The sequence below is a fragment of the Lepidochelys kempii genome, chromosome 9 (genome assembly GCF_965140265.1).
Source record: "Lepidochelys kempii isolate rLepKem1 chromosome 9, rLepKem1.hap2, whole genome shotgun sequence".
Lineage (NCBI taxonomy): Eukaryota > Metazoa > Chordata > Testudines > Cheloniidae > Lepidochelys > Lepidochelys kempii.
This window is the reverse complement of record NC_133264.1, coordinates 92,642,057-92,656,968: the sequence shown is the minus strand read 5'-3', so window position 1 is coordinate 92,656,968 and position 14,912 is coordinate 92,642,057. Positions and strand designations below refer to the sequence as shown.

General features: G+C 40.7%; 1 protein-coding gene across 8 annotated transcripts in view; it reads left to right on the top strand.

The window, feature by feature from the left end:
• The window catches only part of AFF2 (ALF transcription elongation factor 2), a 464,322-nt gene that overhangs the window by 215,840 nt on the left and 233,570 nt on the right, over positions 1-14,912 (top strand). For all 8 annotated transcript variants that reach the window (XR_012160619.1, XM_073358389.1, XM_073358388.1 and 5 more), the window contains one exon: positions 3,932-3,973. Coding sequence is in view for 7 of the 8 variants with exons in the window: in XM_073358389.1 (XP_073214490.1) it covers positions 3,932-3,973 (42 nt within the window). In the remaining variant the exon portion in view is untranslated. The remainder of the gene's footprint in view (positions 1-3,931; positions 3,974-14,912) is intronic.

Genomic DNA, 14,912 nt, shown 5'->3' with positions numbered 1-14,912 from the left:
CGCTGTCCACATTGTTGCTTTGGTTGGTGTAACTTATGTCGCGGGGGGGCTTATTGACACCCCTGAGCTACATAATTTATACCGACATAAGTGATAGTGTAGACATAGCCTTAGAATGTGGAGCTACCATATGAATTTAGAAAAAATGGTCTCCTTCTTTTAAAAATCCATTAATAATAATGTACGGAAAGTCTTACATTGATCTTCTCTATGATAGCCCTGTTGTAGAGTAATTATTCTTTTAATAGAAGGAGTACTTGTGGCACCTTAGAGACTAACCAATTTATTTGAGCATAAGCTTTCGTGAGCTACAGCTCACTTCATCGGATGCATGCAGTGGAAAATACAGTAGGGGGGTTTTATATACAGAGAGAACATGAAACAATGGGTTGTTATCATACACACTGTAAGGAGAGTGATCAGGTAAGGTGAGCTATTACTAGCAGGAGAGGGGAAAAAAACAAAAAAATCAACCTTTTGTAGTGATAATCAAGGTGGGCCATTTCCAGCAGTTGACAAGAACATGTGAGGAACAGTAAGGGGGGAAAATAAACATGGTGAAATAGTTTTACTTTGTGTAATGACACATCCACTCCCTGTCTTTATTCAAGCCGAATGTAATGGTGTCCAGTTTGCAAATTCATTCCAATTCAGCAGTTTCTCGTTGGAGTCTGTTTTTGAAGGTTTGTTGTTGTAATATTGCCACTTTTAGGTCTGTAATCTAGTGACCAGAGAGATTGAAGTGTTCTCCGACGGGTTTTTGAATGTTATAATTCTTGACATCTGATTTGTGTCCATTTATTCTTTTATGTAGAGACTGTCCAGTTTGGCCAATGCCTAAAAGTGGCAATATTACAACAAAAAATGTCAAAAACAGACTCCAACAAGAGACTGCTGATTTGGAATTAATTTGCAAACTGGACACCATTACATTAGGCTTGAATAAAGGCTGGGAGTGGATGGGTCATTACACAAAGTACAACTATTTCCCCATGTTTGTTCTTCACACGTTCTTGTCAACTGCTGGAAATGGCGCACCTTGATTATCACTGCAAAAGGTTGTTTTTTTCTCTCCTGCTGGTAATATCGCACCTTACCTGATCACTCTCGTTACAGTGTGTATGATAACAACCCATTGTTTCATGTTCTCTGTGTACATAAAATCCCCCTACTGTATTTTCCACTGCACGCATCCGGTGAAGTAGGCTGTAGCTCACGAAAACTTGTGCTCACATAAATTGGTTAGTCTCTAAGGTGCCACAGGTCCTCCTTTTCTTTTTGTAGATACAGACTAACACGGCTGCTCCTCTGAAACATATTCTTTTAATGTTTTGCATCCATCTAAATGTTTGCCACTTTGTGCCTGCTCCTGCTTGGCTCTCCCTGTATGCCAATCACAGCACTTTGACATCATGTGTTACCTTAATACCCATGATTCTAAACAAAGCAATGCCAAAGGGAACAAAAGTTCTGTCAAGTCATTAAAAGAAATCTCCTTTGCCATTAACAAAACTGATGCATGATCATTTAGAGCTATTAGTGAGTGTTGCCAGTTGAAGCAGGTTGTGATTACAGAATATATGTAATAGATTTTACTCAACTAAAATTGTGTATTTGTATTATTATTTCTTAAGCAATGTAAGCTTACATAGTGTTGTGCATTAGGAGAACTATGTAAAATAAAGAAGAAGTACTTTGCCCCAAAAGACTAACAGTCCTAAGGACACAAATGGGAAATTGCTGCACACTGGAATACAAAACTTAGTGGTGGGAGGGTCACTGAAATTGGAATGGATAACTGGGGAGGTGAATTTGAATAGGGAGAGGTCCCAGGGTTTGTTAGCTGGAAAGCTGGTCATGGTATAGGAAAGAAGGCAAAAAGTGAAGGTGAGCAAAGAAGTTAGAAGCTGTCAAGAGGAAAAAGCATGAAAGAAGTGAAAGGAGAGGGATTAGGGCAGAGGTGTGTGAAACAGAAGTTATAGGATATGCAGGTGAAGCTTTCAGAGACACTTTGCGTGGAAATCCAGGCTCACTGAAGTCAATGGCGACATTTCCATTGGCTTCAGTGGAGTAAAGGTTCCACCCAAGGATTGTGAGCTAGACTTTAGTTAGGTAGAATGTAAGGAGAAGGGGATATTTTTCTTAACCCAAATGGTCTGACATGTAGATACGACAGTAGTGGCTGTTGAGGTGGGTAAAGTCAATAGTAGGAGCCACATTTATCATGTTCACTTCTGGGCACTTCATTACCTAGATATTGACAAATCAGAGGGAGTTCAGAAAAGAGCAACAAAATGATGAGAGAGGGTGGAGGGGATGACTTATTAGGTAAGATTATAAGAGTCAAATATACAATATACATGAGGAGTAAGATTGAGCATAAAAGTGCACAGATGTATATGAATGATGTAAATACCATGGAGGGATATGAATTATTTAGAGTGATGGAAGAGGTTATCCATAGAAATGATAGGATGAAATGAAAATGGGAAAATATAGCCTGTTTGTCAGGGGAAATGTCCTGACCATGAGATCAGTAACGTGTGGAATAGTCTTTCAAAGGAGGTGTGGAAGCCTCCTTGCCTGAGACTTTTAGAACTAGACTGGCCACAGCACTAGAAGTGTGTATAGGGAAAGAATCCTGCAGAAGACATACTAGACGACCTAATAGGTAATTTTTGTTTCTAGTTTCTATCATGCTATTAATTTAAACATTATGCCTGTGTCAAGATTTGAGAATGAGGAGGGACACACAGTTAGTGGCTGTCCCAACCAAAGCTCTGCAGCATGGGCTGATGTGGGTGGGGATGGAGGGCAAGAGGCTTGAACAAGGATTGGCTTCCCCTAACCAGGCTCTAGTAACTAAAGGCTCCAAGGGCACCTTTGAAAGTATCCCCCCAAATTGTGGCTGCAGTGTGCATGGGGAGTGGGTTCATTGTGCACATTCTCCCAAATCTAGTGTACCCATGCAAGATAGGCATAATAAAAACCTATTGTACATGCATATAACTTAACTGTTGCCAAATGTATATATACCCCCACCCCAAAGTGCTCTTAAAATCCTGAAAGTTATTGCTCATATATTTATTTGCAGTATTTAAGGTATTTGTGCAGTTTTCTACATTTAGAATGGGGAATTACGGCAGATAGCATCAGTAATGTTTAAAAACCTAGATTGCTACATTGTGAGATTTTACCAGCACCTACTTGTCTGTGTGTGCATGTGTGTAGATGTAATGCATATTTTTAAGAGACATAGAGGATCTCTCAAGACTCTCAAGATGGATTCCTGTGTGCGTTTCAGTCTTTAGAGGATATTTAACCTGTAACAGGCCCAGGAAGTGAGAGACTGAGGAATCAGTAACTCTGAAACCTACCGTTAGAGTCTAACCAGTGTTTTACTATAATACATGTTCAGGGTTTAAGAGTTGTCTTAGCTGTTAGTGTATTAAGATGTATAAAAAGATGCTTGTTAATAAGTTTACTCTTAACTATTATCATCTTTGCCCTAAATTGTAGCATGTTGTAAGTTAAAACGTACCCTGCGTTCTCACTGAACTCTGTATATTGGAGTAACGGTTGATATCTTCATCATTTGTAAACGTTTCCAGCAATTTTAGTGCCCTTTTTTAACTGTGGGGAAATCAGGGTACTATATTCTTTCTAAACTACTGTTTGTAGCAAAACACTTACAAAAATATCTTTAAGAAACTGTAGAGATGAATCTTTCTACTGATTTGTGTTATTTAAATTGGCAAATTCTGTTGGTAATGATCACTGGATGAAGGGTATTTCAAAGAATGGGGTATTTCTTTGTTAGCTGTGGTTCAATAGATCTATTTACTTCCCTAGTTGCTTTTAACCAATAAACTTTGCATTCTGTGACTGACTGACTGACTGACTGACTTCTTCTTCTTTTTTTTAAACCTAGGTTAGCCTTCCCAATGACAGCTGTGTGGAAGAAATATTACGGGTGAGTTTAATGCTTTTGCTCCTATATCATCTTCTAATTATGGTTCTGGTGTCTCATCTTTGTTCAGTAAGCTATACAGAGTTCACAATATTATATTTAAATAACACTAAACTAGTGAGTACAAAATTAAAGAGACACTGTCAAGGTTTTCTAGGCCCAAAATATTATCTATGTTGGGGTTAGTTCTATATACCCTCATTTCTCCTTTTCCAAAGTTATGTCTACACTACAGTGCCTATGTCGGCCTAACTATGGTGGCATTGCCCCTTAGTATAGATGCTGCGTACACCGATTGAAGGAATTTTTCAGACAATGTGGGAACGCCCCCTCCCCAAACAATGTTAGCTACGCTGATTGAAGCACTCTTCTGTCAGCATAGCTGCATTTACACTGGGGATTTTCTCGGCATGTCTTTAGGCGGTGTGTTTTTTTCCACAGTTTTAAGTGTAGACCAATCCCAGGTAATCCCAGTCACAGTTCAGGGCTAGCTGCACTATTGACCGCTCTCAGTCTCAATGAGTGCAGCCCCTTCAGGTGACCAGCCTCTTGTGTTCCAATCCTGGGGAAGAATCCCATGATTTTCCCACTCTCAGTCTAGGTGCTAGGCTGCAACCACCCTGAGTACCAAATACAATTGCCTAGTGGTCCCAACTGGATTCAAGCCCTGCAAATCTGCCCTTCAGGAGCTGTGTGCAGTGGTAAACACAGGTCTCAAAATAGCCTCTTGCAAACAAAGTATTGTTTAATCTGAAGAGCAGGAACAAACCATAAGAGGAAATAGGGTTTTTAACATAAAGAACAGCCTACATTCATGAATAAAATTTACGTATGCCTAGCTTATCCCAGAAACCCTAATCTTGGGGAATTTTGGGGGGTGGAGGGAAGGTCAGCCTGCACCACAGTGGTCTCTGTATCTCTCCCTCTTTGTGCATCAGGGCATGGATTTTTATCCACTCCAAAGTCCTTTGTTTCCATTTCATGCGTCAGGACCCTCCTTCCTGGCATCACTGTCTACAATGCTGCTCTCAGGATAAAATTGCAAAGGGATCGACACCTGCACTGTCCTTTTAAATCTCTGTGAATGGAGGGCTATCAGAAATGTTTGCCTGCTTTCCTGCCTACCTATAAACTAACCCATACCTGAATCAACCCCTAATAACCATAAAGCAAACACCACAATAACAATCAAACACACAGATGGCCATATAACGTCAGTAAAATAATACTGGCGTTTTTGACTAGAGCTGGTTGGGAATTTTTCAACTAATCATTTTTTCATCAAAAAGTACACATTTGCCAAAACCTGTTCACAAACCAGAGTCAGTTAAATGAATTTCCTCACTCAAAATAACAAAAAAGGAAAAAAAGTTTATTCAGGTTTTTTTGGTTCACAAATCATTTTGACTTGACTTCTCATCCTGGTTCAAGATGGAGAAAAAATTCTGAAGTCTTGAAAATATTTGCAGATAGGAGAAACATTTTCTGCCCAGCTCGATTTCCCATGCTCTTCACCGTCCCATTGAAACCAATAAGTTTCCAGTGTTCCTCTATAATTTGAGGTCCCTTCTAATCCTATGATTCGATGATTCTAAACCAATGTGGAAAGCTAGCACTAGTGTGGTATCTGATGATAATAAATGTGAAATTGTGTATCCCATGGAGTAATACATCCAAGGAAGGAAAAAACTTTGGTTTCAAGCTTCGCAAGGGTTATTATGTAAAGAATAGAGAGGGAGGAAAAAATAAGGTTGAAAAAATTATTAAAAGTACTTTTTGTGTTTTTAAATCTGTTTCTCCATCTGTGTTGTTTATATATTTGAATTATGTTTGTTAATATTGGAAGGAATTAACTGCTGGATGGGAAAGCAGTTATTTTCAGAAAAACAATGTCAGAAAGAAGTATAAAGTAAATTACTATTTCCAAGGGTCAGTCATTCGGGTGACTGTTTTAATGCATGAACAGCACATATACTTACAAAACGCAAGAATATCTTACGGGGATCTGATCCTGTTCCCATTGAAGTTGATGGCAAATCTCTTACTATCTTCAGTGGCTGCATAGTTAGACACTAATACTGTATTACTGCTACCCTTGTGACCTACTGGTAGTGATCTGCATTGGCATGGACTGAGTTTACATTTCTCAGGCCTCGCAGTAAAGCTTGTTGAAATTAGTGTGAGTATCTCCATTTACTTTAATTGGCCTTGGATCAGATACATACTCCCTAGGAGCCACTTTTGCTGATGTTGAGTAGCACCTTATTCCATGAGTAGGCCTATTAAAATCAATGGAACTAAACTCAGTGTGAACAAAGTGCCAGAATCTGGCCTTAGGCTAATAGGGCTGACTAAACCTGGCCATATTCTGCTCAGATACATTGGTGTGAATCCAGAGTAACTCCATCATAACCAAACATTTTACTACTAAGGCTGCTTATCAAACACTTTGTAACTATTGGCAATCCCTGCTAAAGACAGAACGAGGACTAGCATATTGCTGAGATATATTTGCAAAGTTGTGTGGGGAACTTTCTCAGAGCCAGTTGGTAATATACCTGGCTCCAGCCTGTTATATCAGTCTCCCTTGAGTGTATTTCACTCCAGGTATTTAAGAAAGTAAGGAAAGTAAACAAGTAAGCAGAGAGCCCTCTGATTTTAGAATTTTTTTTTTTTTTTTTAGGATGATCTTGATTAGTGTTTTTTGTAGACCTAGAGGTTTGGGATTCCTAACAGATGCTAACAAATAAAAATGGAGTTTAACTGAGTTTACGGTCAGAACTTACCAGCCAAGAGAGGGGGAAAAGTCCTGTGTCCATTCAGACCCCTGAGTCTTCTGAGACAAAATTTCAGTGTTTCAGATTTCCTGAAACACTTAGCCACTTATGTCATCTTGTGTAAGTGCCTGGAGAACTGCTCATGATACCATAACTAAAGGTTAATGATAGACCAGTCTCCTGTTGATTTTGCTTTTCTAACCCGCATGGCTGAGAAGTTTTGTTTAAAAAAACCCGTTGCCTTCAAACTAAAGCCAAACTGTAAAAGTAATACAGCACATTTGCATTGATTACAGGTTACCAGCACTAGACAGATAGATGGAGATGGATAGATGGAGTTAGATAGGCCTCCTTCTGTTCCAAAATATCTCTTACTATTTAAAGACAATGTGATATCCATGGAAGAGCAAATAAAATGAAAAAACAAAACCCAAGAAAATATTTTTCTTTATTCGTATGCAACTAATAATATGGATTTAAATTAACCTGTAAATTGCTAGTCATATAAAAAAAGAATTCATTAGAAAATTGTGATACAAACTAGAAAAAAAACCCCAGATGCTTTAAACCAAGGTTCGGAGTCCGATGCTTTTGTTTCTTACACCAGTGTGCTCTAATGTTGTTGTTATGTGGTGTTTGCATTGCAGTAACATGGAGAGACTAGGGACCATTATGCTAGGCACTTTACAGACACATAACAAAAAGACAGTCTCTATCCAAAGAGTTTAGGATCTAAATTAGTAGAGTTACTCCTGATTTACATCATTGGCAAGGAGAGGAGAGTCAGGCCTGCTGAGCATTAATTTACATCACTTTGACTTTCAAAGTTGTGTCCAATATGGTTTTGGAACCAATACTGAGTACTGTGATTAGAGGCCAGCATCTGCTTTCATTTATACAAGTGTAAATCTGAATTAACACTTTTGACTTAAATGCCTCTTCTTGTAACCTTTGGTGGATCTGATGCCACTAGACAGCTCCAGTACTTGCATGACTGGAACACAGTGATTGAGACTGTAGTCATCCCATGCACACCTGCCTGGGGCTAGCCACGGTCTCGTGATATATGTGTAGGGAACCAAATACTGCCCTCAGATTCATTTTCAGCTCCTGTGCTTTTCATTGCGGGGGCCAGGCAGGGGGCAAAATTTATCCCAGTGAATGCAAGCTAACAGTGGTGTTTCACTGCAATGGGATTTCTGCAGAATACTGCAGGAATCTCCTTTAGGACGTATTAGCTCTGTCCTAGAAAATCTTGCTGACTCGGCAGGAATTAGAGCCAGTTAAGTCTACTCTCACTGCAAGAATCACTCTGCCAGCCAGTGAAATGCAGCCACCTCTGGAATGAAATAGGTCATAGTACAAAACACTACATATAGCTTTAGAACAGGAAAAGGTTACTTCATGCCTTTGAAATTCCATGAGGAATTTTAGGAAGGCTGAACGTAATTACCCCTATTGAGATTTAGGGCCAGATCTTCAGCTGATGCAAAGTGGCATAGCCCCACTGGAATCAAGATCTGGCCCTATATATAAAAAAGCAATCATTTCTGTGTTGCTAAATTGCTCTTTTTACAGTGAGGTAAACATTTAAATCTAAAAAACTGGCACTGCATAGCAGGGCAGAAAGAATTCTAGAAGGTGTCTATTTCATGGTAGTGTAGTGTCAAGTAACTAGATGGATTTCTGATATTATACAGACAGCTGTGGTATTAATTAAAAGCTTTCTAGTCTAGAAGCAAAACAAATCCTAAATATAATTTAGATTGTAATTAGTATAAAAATGACTGGAGTTAAATAAGAAAAGTCTATAATTTATACTGTCTTCTATTCTTCTGATGACTAGCTCATATCTAATGACATTGCAGAATATGTAAATGGATCAGCAGGTGAAAATGCCCTTGACTGGGTAAATTATGTGTAGTAGTACCTTTCTCATGCCATTTGAAAGCACTAATGGATTTAATATGTATTATCCATAGCGGAGGTAAGCTGTTCACAGAGCAAAATTAGCCTGTAACAGATATAGCCCATTATTTGCCCCTCAGTAATTGTTTTCTCTCCTAAAATACAAACCAACACTGAAGAACGATGCTAAACCTAATTATAATAATTGTAATTTGAAAAATACAGGTACGCTGTCCAGCATGGTTACAAATGCACTTAGTAGCTGACAAGCAGTTTAAATATTTTCATGTGAAATCTGGGGGTTTGCTGAGAGGGACATGATGTGAATTTAAAACAATTCTACAGACGTCATTGGACAAGTGAATAATGAGCTGACTGGCCTAGTAAATCATGTGAACCTGTCAAATGTGGGAACACGTTGGGGAGGAGATGATGTCCAATAACAGTAACTTAGCAACCTAGCATTTAGCTGTCCAGAGAATGAGTAAGAGTAGCCACTTTTAAATAGCTGAGTAAATAAACGAATCCCTATATGTCTTAGGTGTGCCATAAAAATAGCCCTGCACTGTATGTTTTTTGTCAAGCTCCTTCTTTCTCCTGGATAACATGATTTATTATTTCTATTGAAATGAAAAAAGAGATTGAAAAGTGAACTCACGTGTAAATGTGTATCCATGCCCTCTGTACCTTGGCTGGAGGGAAGGCTCAGGAAGCATTCCTTGAACAGACAGTCACCTGCTTTGAAGACTACATTGTGTGTCAAGTACTTTCTCCCCCCCCCCCCCCACCTTCCCCTTTAGACCTCATTTATGAACACAAATATTTTTATGGGTAAAAATAATTAAAATAAATATAAAATAAAACAATTAATTTCTCCAGAATCCCCAAATCAACACACTGCCAACTTTAAAATAATGTTTTCTCAGTAGATGAAGGGCCAATTTTTGCTCTTCCATCAGTGTAAATCGAAGGGTAGTTCCACTGACCCCTGAATTCTTCTCTCATTTACAACAATGTAGATCAGGAGTAGCTCCACGTCCTCCTGTTGCTGTACTAAGCTGATTTATCCCTGAATTATTCTGGTGTAAATGAGAGCAGAACTTAGCCCTAAGCCTGCAACTAAGCACAGAATTCAGCCCGATGGGCCTATGATGTAGCCATCACTCTGGAAAGATGAGAATGCTATGTGGTTTGTTCATACCAGAGTTTTGTCGGTGATCTTGTTAACACCAGCAGGAGTAATGCCAATGAAGCCAATAGAATTACCTAGGCCTGTTTTTCTGGTGTTTTACTCCTTATATAGCCATTTAAAGCAGTGCCATAGTGGGCCCTGTCTTCAGTTGAATTCAGGTTGTTCCAAGACCGAGGGGAGGGCAAAGATGGCTGTATGCCACCTTATGCCCCCAATTCTAGGGCAGTGCCCCAGTGCAGTGTAGACTAGCCTTGGGATGCTCTATGTTACATCTGAGTCATTCTGGCCGTTGAGGATCATTGGAGCACTGCAGTATCCCAGCCATGTCTCTTCACAGTGGCAATGCTCCTCATTCGCCCCCTGTGGAAGGCTGGCTATCTTAATTTTGTGCTAATAGAGGATTCCCCTGTGTAAGGGATGTCATCATGTGACCACCTAGGCCAACTTTAAGTCTGCTGTGTTCTGCCAGATCAGAGCCAAGCAGACATAGTGGGGCAGGGGCAGGATCTGACGCTGGGGAGTGCATAGTTGGTGTAAAATGCTTCCAAATAAGAATGGTGGTATTTTGCACCTGCTTGGCACAGGTGTAAATGACTACAGAAAGGTGAAGGCAATGAAAGATCAGGACCTCCGCAGTATAGACAAGTGGAAGTGAGATCAGTTTCAGGCCTCAAGTAATTGGCCTGCAGACATCTTATTTTGTATTTTTAAAATGTTAAGCAAATTAGTTGGCAATGCACTTTGAAATGCAGATTGGTAATTACACAACAAGTCTATTCTGGCCTATCTGTACTGGAACAATAGAAAGATTACAAACAGATAGAGGGAGGTTACACTGTACCTATTTCCAACACAATATTCAACTCTGTTTTCTTATCGCCTTGAATGTAATATTTTAACACATATTTTGCAGTGCCAAATTGAAATGTTCCCAATTTCAGTCACATTATTTAATTCTACTATCATTGCCAGATTTAATATTACTGCTAAAATTACTATAAAGTAAATTGGCACCATCACAAAGAACACAACATTGACTAGCATTTGGCAATGTGTTAATATATCTGAAGAGAATAAGGTGATTCTCATCTGTCAAATGAATGAAAATGTACTAATTTGGTCCCATTTCCGATGCTCTTCACCCACTCAGTTATACAAAAGGAGCCACTTTGTAGGCTTTTTTTCTCTTTATAATCATCTCAGGAGTCAGTTAACATAGATTTTAATGTCTCACATGATGTACATCCTTGCTCCCATTAAATACACTCAGTGTCATGGCAAAGATTGTAGGAAAAATGGAAAACTGCACAAAAGGAATCCAAGTTGGGGATGAAGAGAGTAAGATTACCATTAAAGATGGGAAAATTGGCTTATGTGAAATAGAGCCAACCTCAAACATTGCTCAAACATCTAACTGAACTCAAACTGCACCTCTTTGTGGTGTTTGAAAAAAGTTTTGTTAGCTTTATATAATACTTTCAAATGCCTCTAAACTTTGAGGACCAGAGAGAACTGGAAACATAAAAACAAAATACTGTGAGAGAGGCAGTTTATGGGGCTTCTTGCAATTGACTGGCAACATGGACTTTTCTCACAAGATTTCCAGTCCAGATTTGCAGGCCCAAGGGGCCCGAGTCTCCCCTCAGTTACGTCAATGTACATACAGAGTAGCTCCATTGAATTCAGCAATTACTTCAGTGAAAGAGAGGAGAATTGGAATGAGATCAATCCAGGTGGTGTTCAATCTGCCGGGAGGCAACATCCCTTTGAGTTTTGCCATGGTGATGACTTACAGTGTTATGGCCCTTCACCAAAGCTGTACTAAGTGTCCTCTCTTGAGTGTCTGAGGGAGTGCATAAATCCCTTGTAAAAACTGTAGTAGGAAGCTTTGAATGGACTCTACCTGGCCATCCTGAAGTACCAGATTACAAAGTGATAACAACTTGTGACCTATGGAACAAGCTTCTATCAAACATAAGAGCCACTAGAGGCTAGCATGCTCCACTTCTGTATACTACGAAGATAAATCAATCTATAAATAAAGTCATGTTTTGAAACACACACCGTTAAATATTTCTCTGTTCTCCAATGAATCATTTCTGTATTTCATCTTATCCTGTCATAGTGAAACACGGTAAATATGGGCATGAGTGTTTAAACTGCTGGCAGTGTTACCTTTCACTTAAGTAGATTAATAATGCGTAGTTTACATAACAAATTCTGTGCCTTGGGCACAGAAATGCGACATTTCAAACATATTCTAATGGAGCCATTAGGGTTTGTGAATGAGTATTTGTTTTACAAACAGTTGTGGTATGAAATGACAGAACCAATCTCATTTTCTGTCAGATCTTTATCTAATAGAAGGGGAGGGCTGCACTCTGTCAGCCTTCAGGGCAGGGACTGCAGGTTTAAAGCAACAAGCTAAGATCTATGATGTACAGCTGGTGGGAAACCCCATATAAATTAGCCAGGCCGAAGGAGCTGGTTGGTCTGTTGAAGGATAAGTTGGCCCCCATGTAGTTAGCTCAGAGAGAGATCGCACGCTCTTTTCTCCTCCTCTCTCTTGGTATTCAGGGCTGGAGTTGGGGCTAAACAGGCCAGCAATGATCAAGAGAAAAGTAGGACTGGCATGGAGCCACAGGTACCAACTTTTCAGTGCCAGGGGGTGCTTGACCCCTGGCTCTGCCCTAGGCCCTGCCCCCACTCCACCCTTCCCCCAAGGCCACACCCATGCCCTGCCTCTTCCCACCCCCGCTCCACCTCTTCCTGCCCAGTCCCACTCCCTCCCCCGAGCTCATCGCATCCTCGCTCCTCCCCCCTCCTCCCCAGCCCCCTGCATGCTGTAAAACAGCTGTTCCCAGTGGGCAGGAGGCATGGGGAGAGAGGGGGAGGTGCTGATCCATGGAGCCCGTCAGCGGGCAGGAGGCACTGAGGGGGTGGGGGGAACTGATAGGGGAGGCTGCTGGATGGTGCTCAGCACCCAGCATTTTTTCCCTTTGGGTGCTCCAGCTCCGGAGCACCCACAGAGTCAGCACCTATGCATGGAGCATGTGATTGGATGCCTGTTCAAAAAGCTTATCCCCAGTTGTGCCTTATAGACATAGCTGCTCATATGTTGCACAGCCCCAGTGGGAACTCCAGGAAGCATTGTGTGTAATGCATCCCCGAGCTCACTACCATACAGTAAGAGTGATGCTTACCCCATGGAGAACAATATCACAAAGGCAGTGTGGGCTCATCTCCTTCTCCTTCCACCTAACCTCCCTACTTATTTGCCAAGATTTCCTTCAGATGTTTTCAGCTGCTGTTGTCCCTGCTTCATTAGATCCCTCAGTAGATCCCTGTAGATGTCTAACAAGGAAGATTGGTGCTTCCAGGGGTAAATTAAACCCAGTTGTTCCCTGCAATCCCATGAAACACAGAGGGGATGGAGTGTTGGACTCTCCTGTTCTGGGAAAGACTGGTCCCACTACAACTGGTTTCTGGGGACATCCACTATGACCCTCTGTGTAATGGACAAGAAACTCAGAAACAGGCCACAAATTGGGAAAGGAAATGACAACCTCAGATTGGCAAGGAGTAGGGGGACTAAAATAGGGAAAGAACAAGTTAAAAATGACTTAGATAAGTTAGATGTCTTCAAGTCACCAGGGCTAGTTGAAATACATCCTAGAGGAGACATTGAGGAGACATCTGAGCCATTAGCGATTATTTTTGAAAAGTCATGGAAGCTAGGTGAGATTCCAGAAGCCTGGAAAAGGGCAAATAGAGTGCCAATCTATAACAAAGGGAATAAGGATAACCCAGGGAATTACAGACCAGTTATCTTAACTTCTGTACCCGGAAAGATAATGGAGCAAATAATTAAACAATCAATTTGCAGACACCTCGAAGATAATAAGGTGATAAATAACTGTCAACATGGATTTGTCAAGGACAAATCATGTCAAACCAACCTAATTGCTTTCTGTGACGAGGTAACAAGCCCTGTGGATAGTGGGGAAGTAGTAGATATGCTATATCTTGACTTCAATAAGGATTTTGATACTGTCTTGCATGACCTTCTCATAAACAAACAAGGGAAATACAACTTAGATGGAGCTATTATAAGGTGGGTGCATAACTGGTTGGAAAACCGTTCCCAGAGAGTAGTTATCAGTGGTTCAGTCAAGCTGGAAGAGCATAACAAGTGGGGTCCTGCAGGGATCAGTCCTGGGTCCAGTTCTGTTCAATATCTTCATCAATGATTTAGATAATGGCATAGAGTACACTTATAAAGTCTGTGGATGATTACAAGCTTGGAAGGGCTGCAAGTCAGCAGTGTGCCCTTGTTGCCAAGAAGGCCAATGGCATTTTGGGATGTATAAGTAGGGGCATAGCGAGCAGATCGAGGGACGTGATCGTTCCCCTCTATTCGACATTGGTGAGGCCTCATCTGGAGTACTGTGTCCAGTTTTGGGCCCCACACTTCAAGAAGGATGTGGATAAATTGGAGAGAGTCCAGCGAAGGGCAACAAAAATGATTAGGGAACTGGAACACATGAGTTATGAGGAGAGGCTGAGGGAGCTGGGATTGTTTAGCCTGCAGAAGAGAAGAATGAGGGGGGATTTGATAGCTGCTTTCAACTACCTGAAAGGGGGTTCCAAAGAGGATGGCTCTAGACTGTTCTCAATGGTAGCAGATGACAGAACGAGGAGTAATGGTCTCAAGTTGCAGTGGGGGAGGTTTAGATTGGATATTAGGAAAAACTTTTTCACTAAGAGGGTGGTGAAACACTGGAATGCGTTACCTAGGGAGGTGGTAGAATCTCCTTCCTTAGAGGTTTTTAAGGTCAGGCTTGACAAAGCCCTGGCTGGGATGATTTAACTGGAATTGGTCCTGCTTCAAGCAGGGGGTTGGACTAGATGACCTTCTGGGGTCCCTTCCAACCCTGATATTCTATGATTCTATGATTCTAAGTGCTTTTGACGGTAGGATTAAAATTCAAAATTATCTGGACAAACTGGAGAAATGATCTGAAGTAAATAGGATGAAATTCTATAAGGACAAATGCAAAGTACT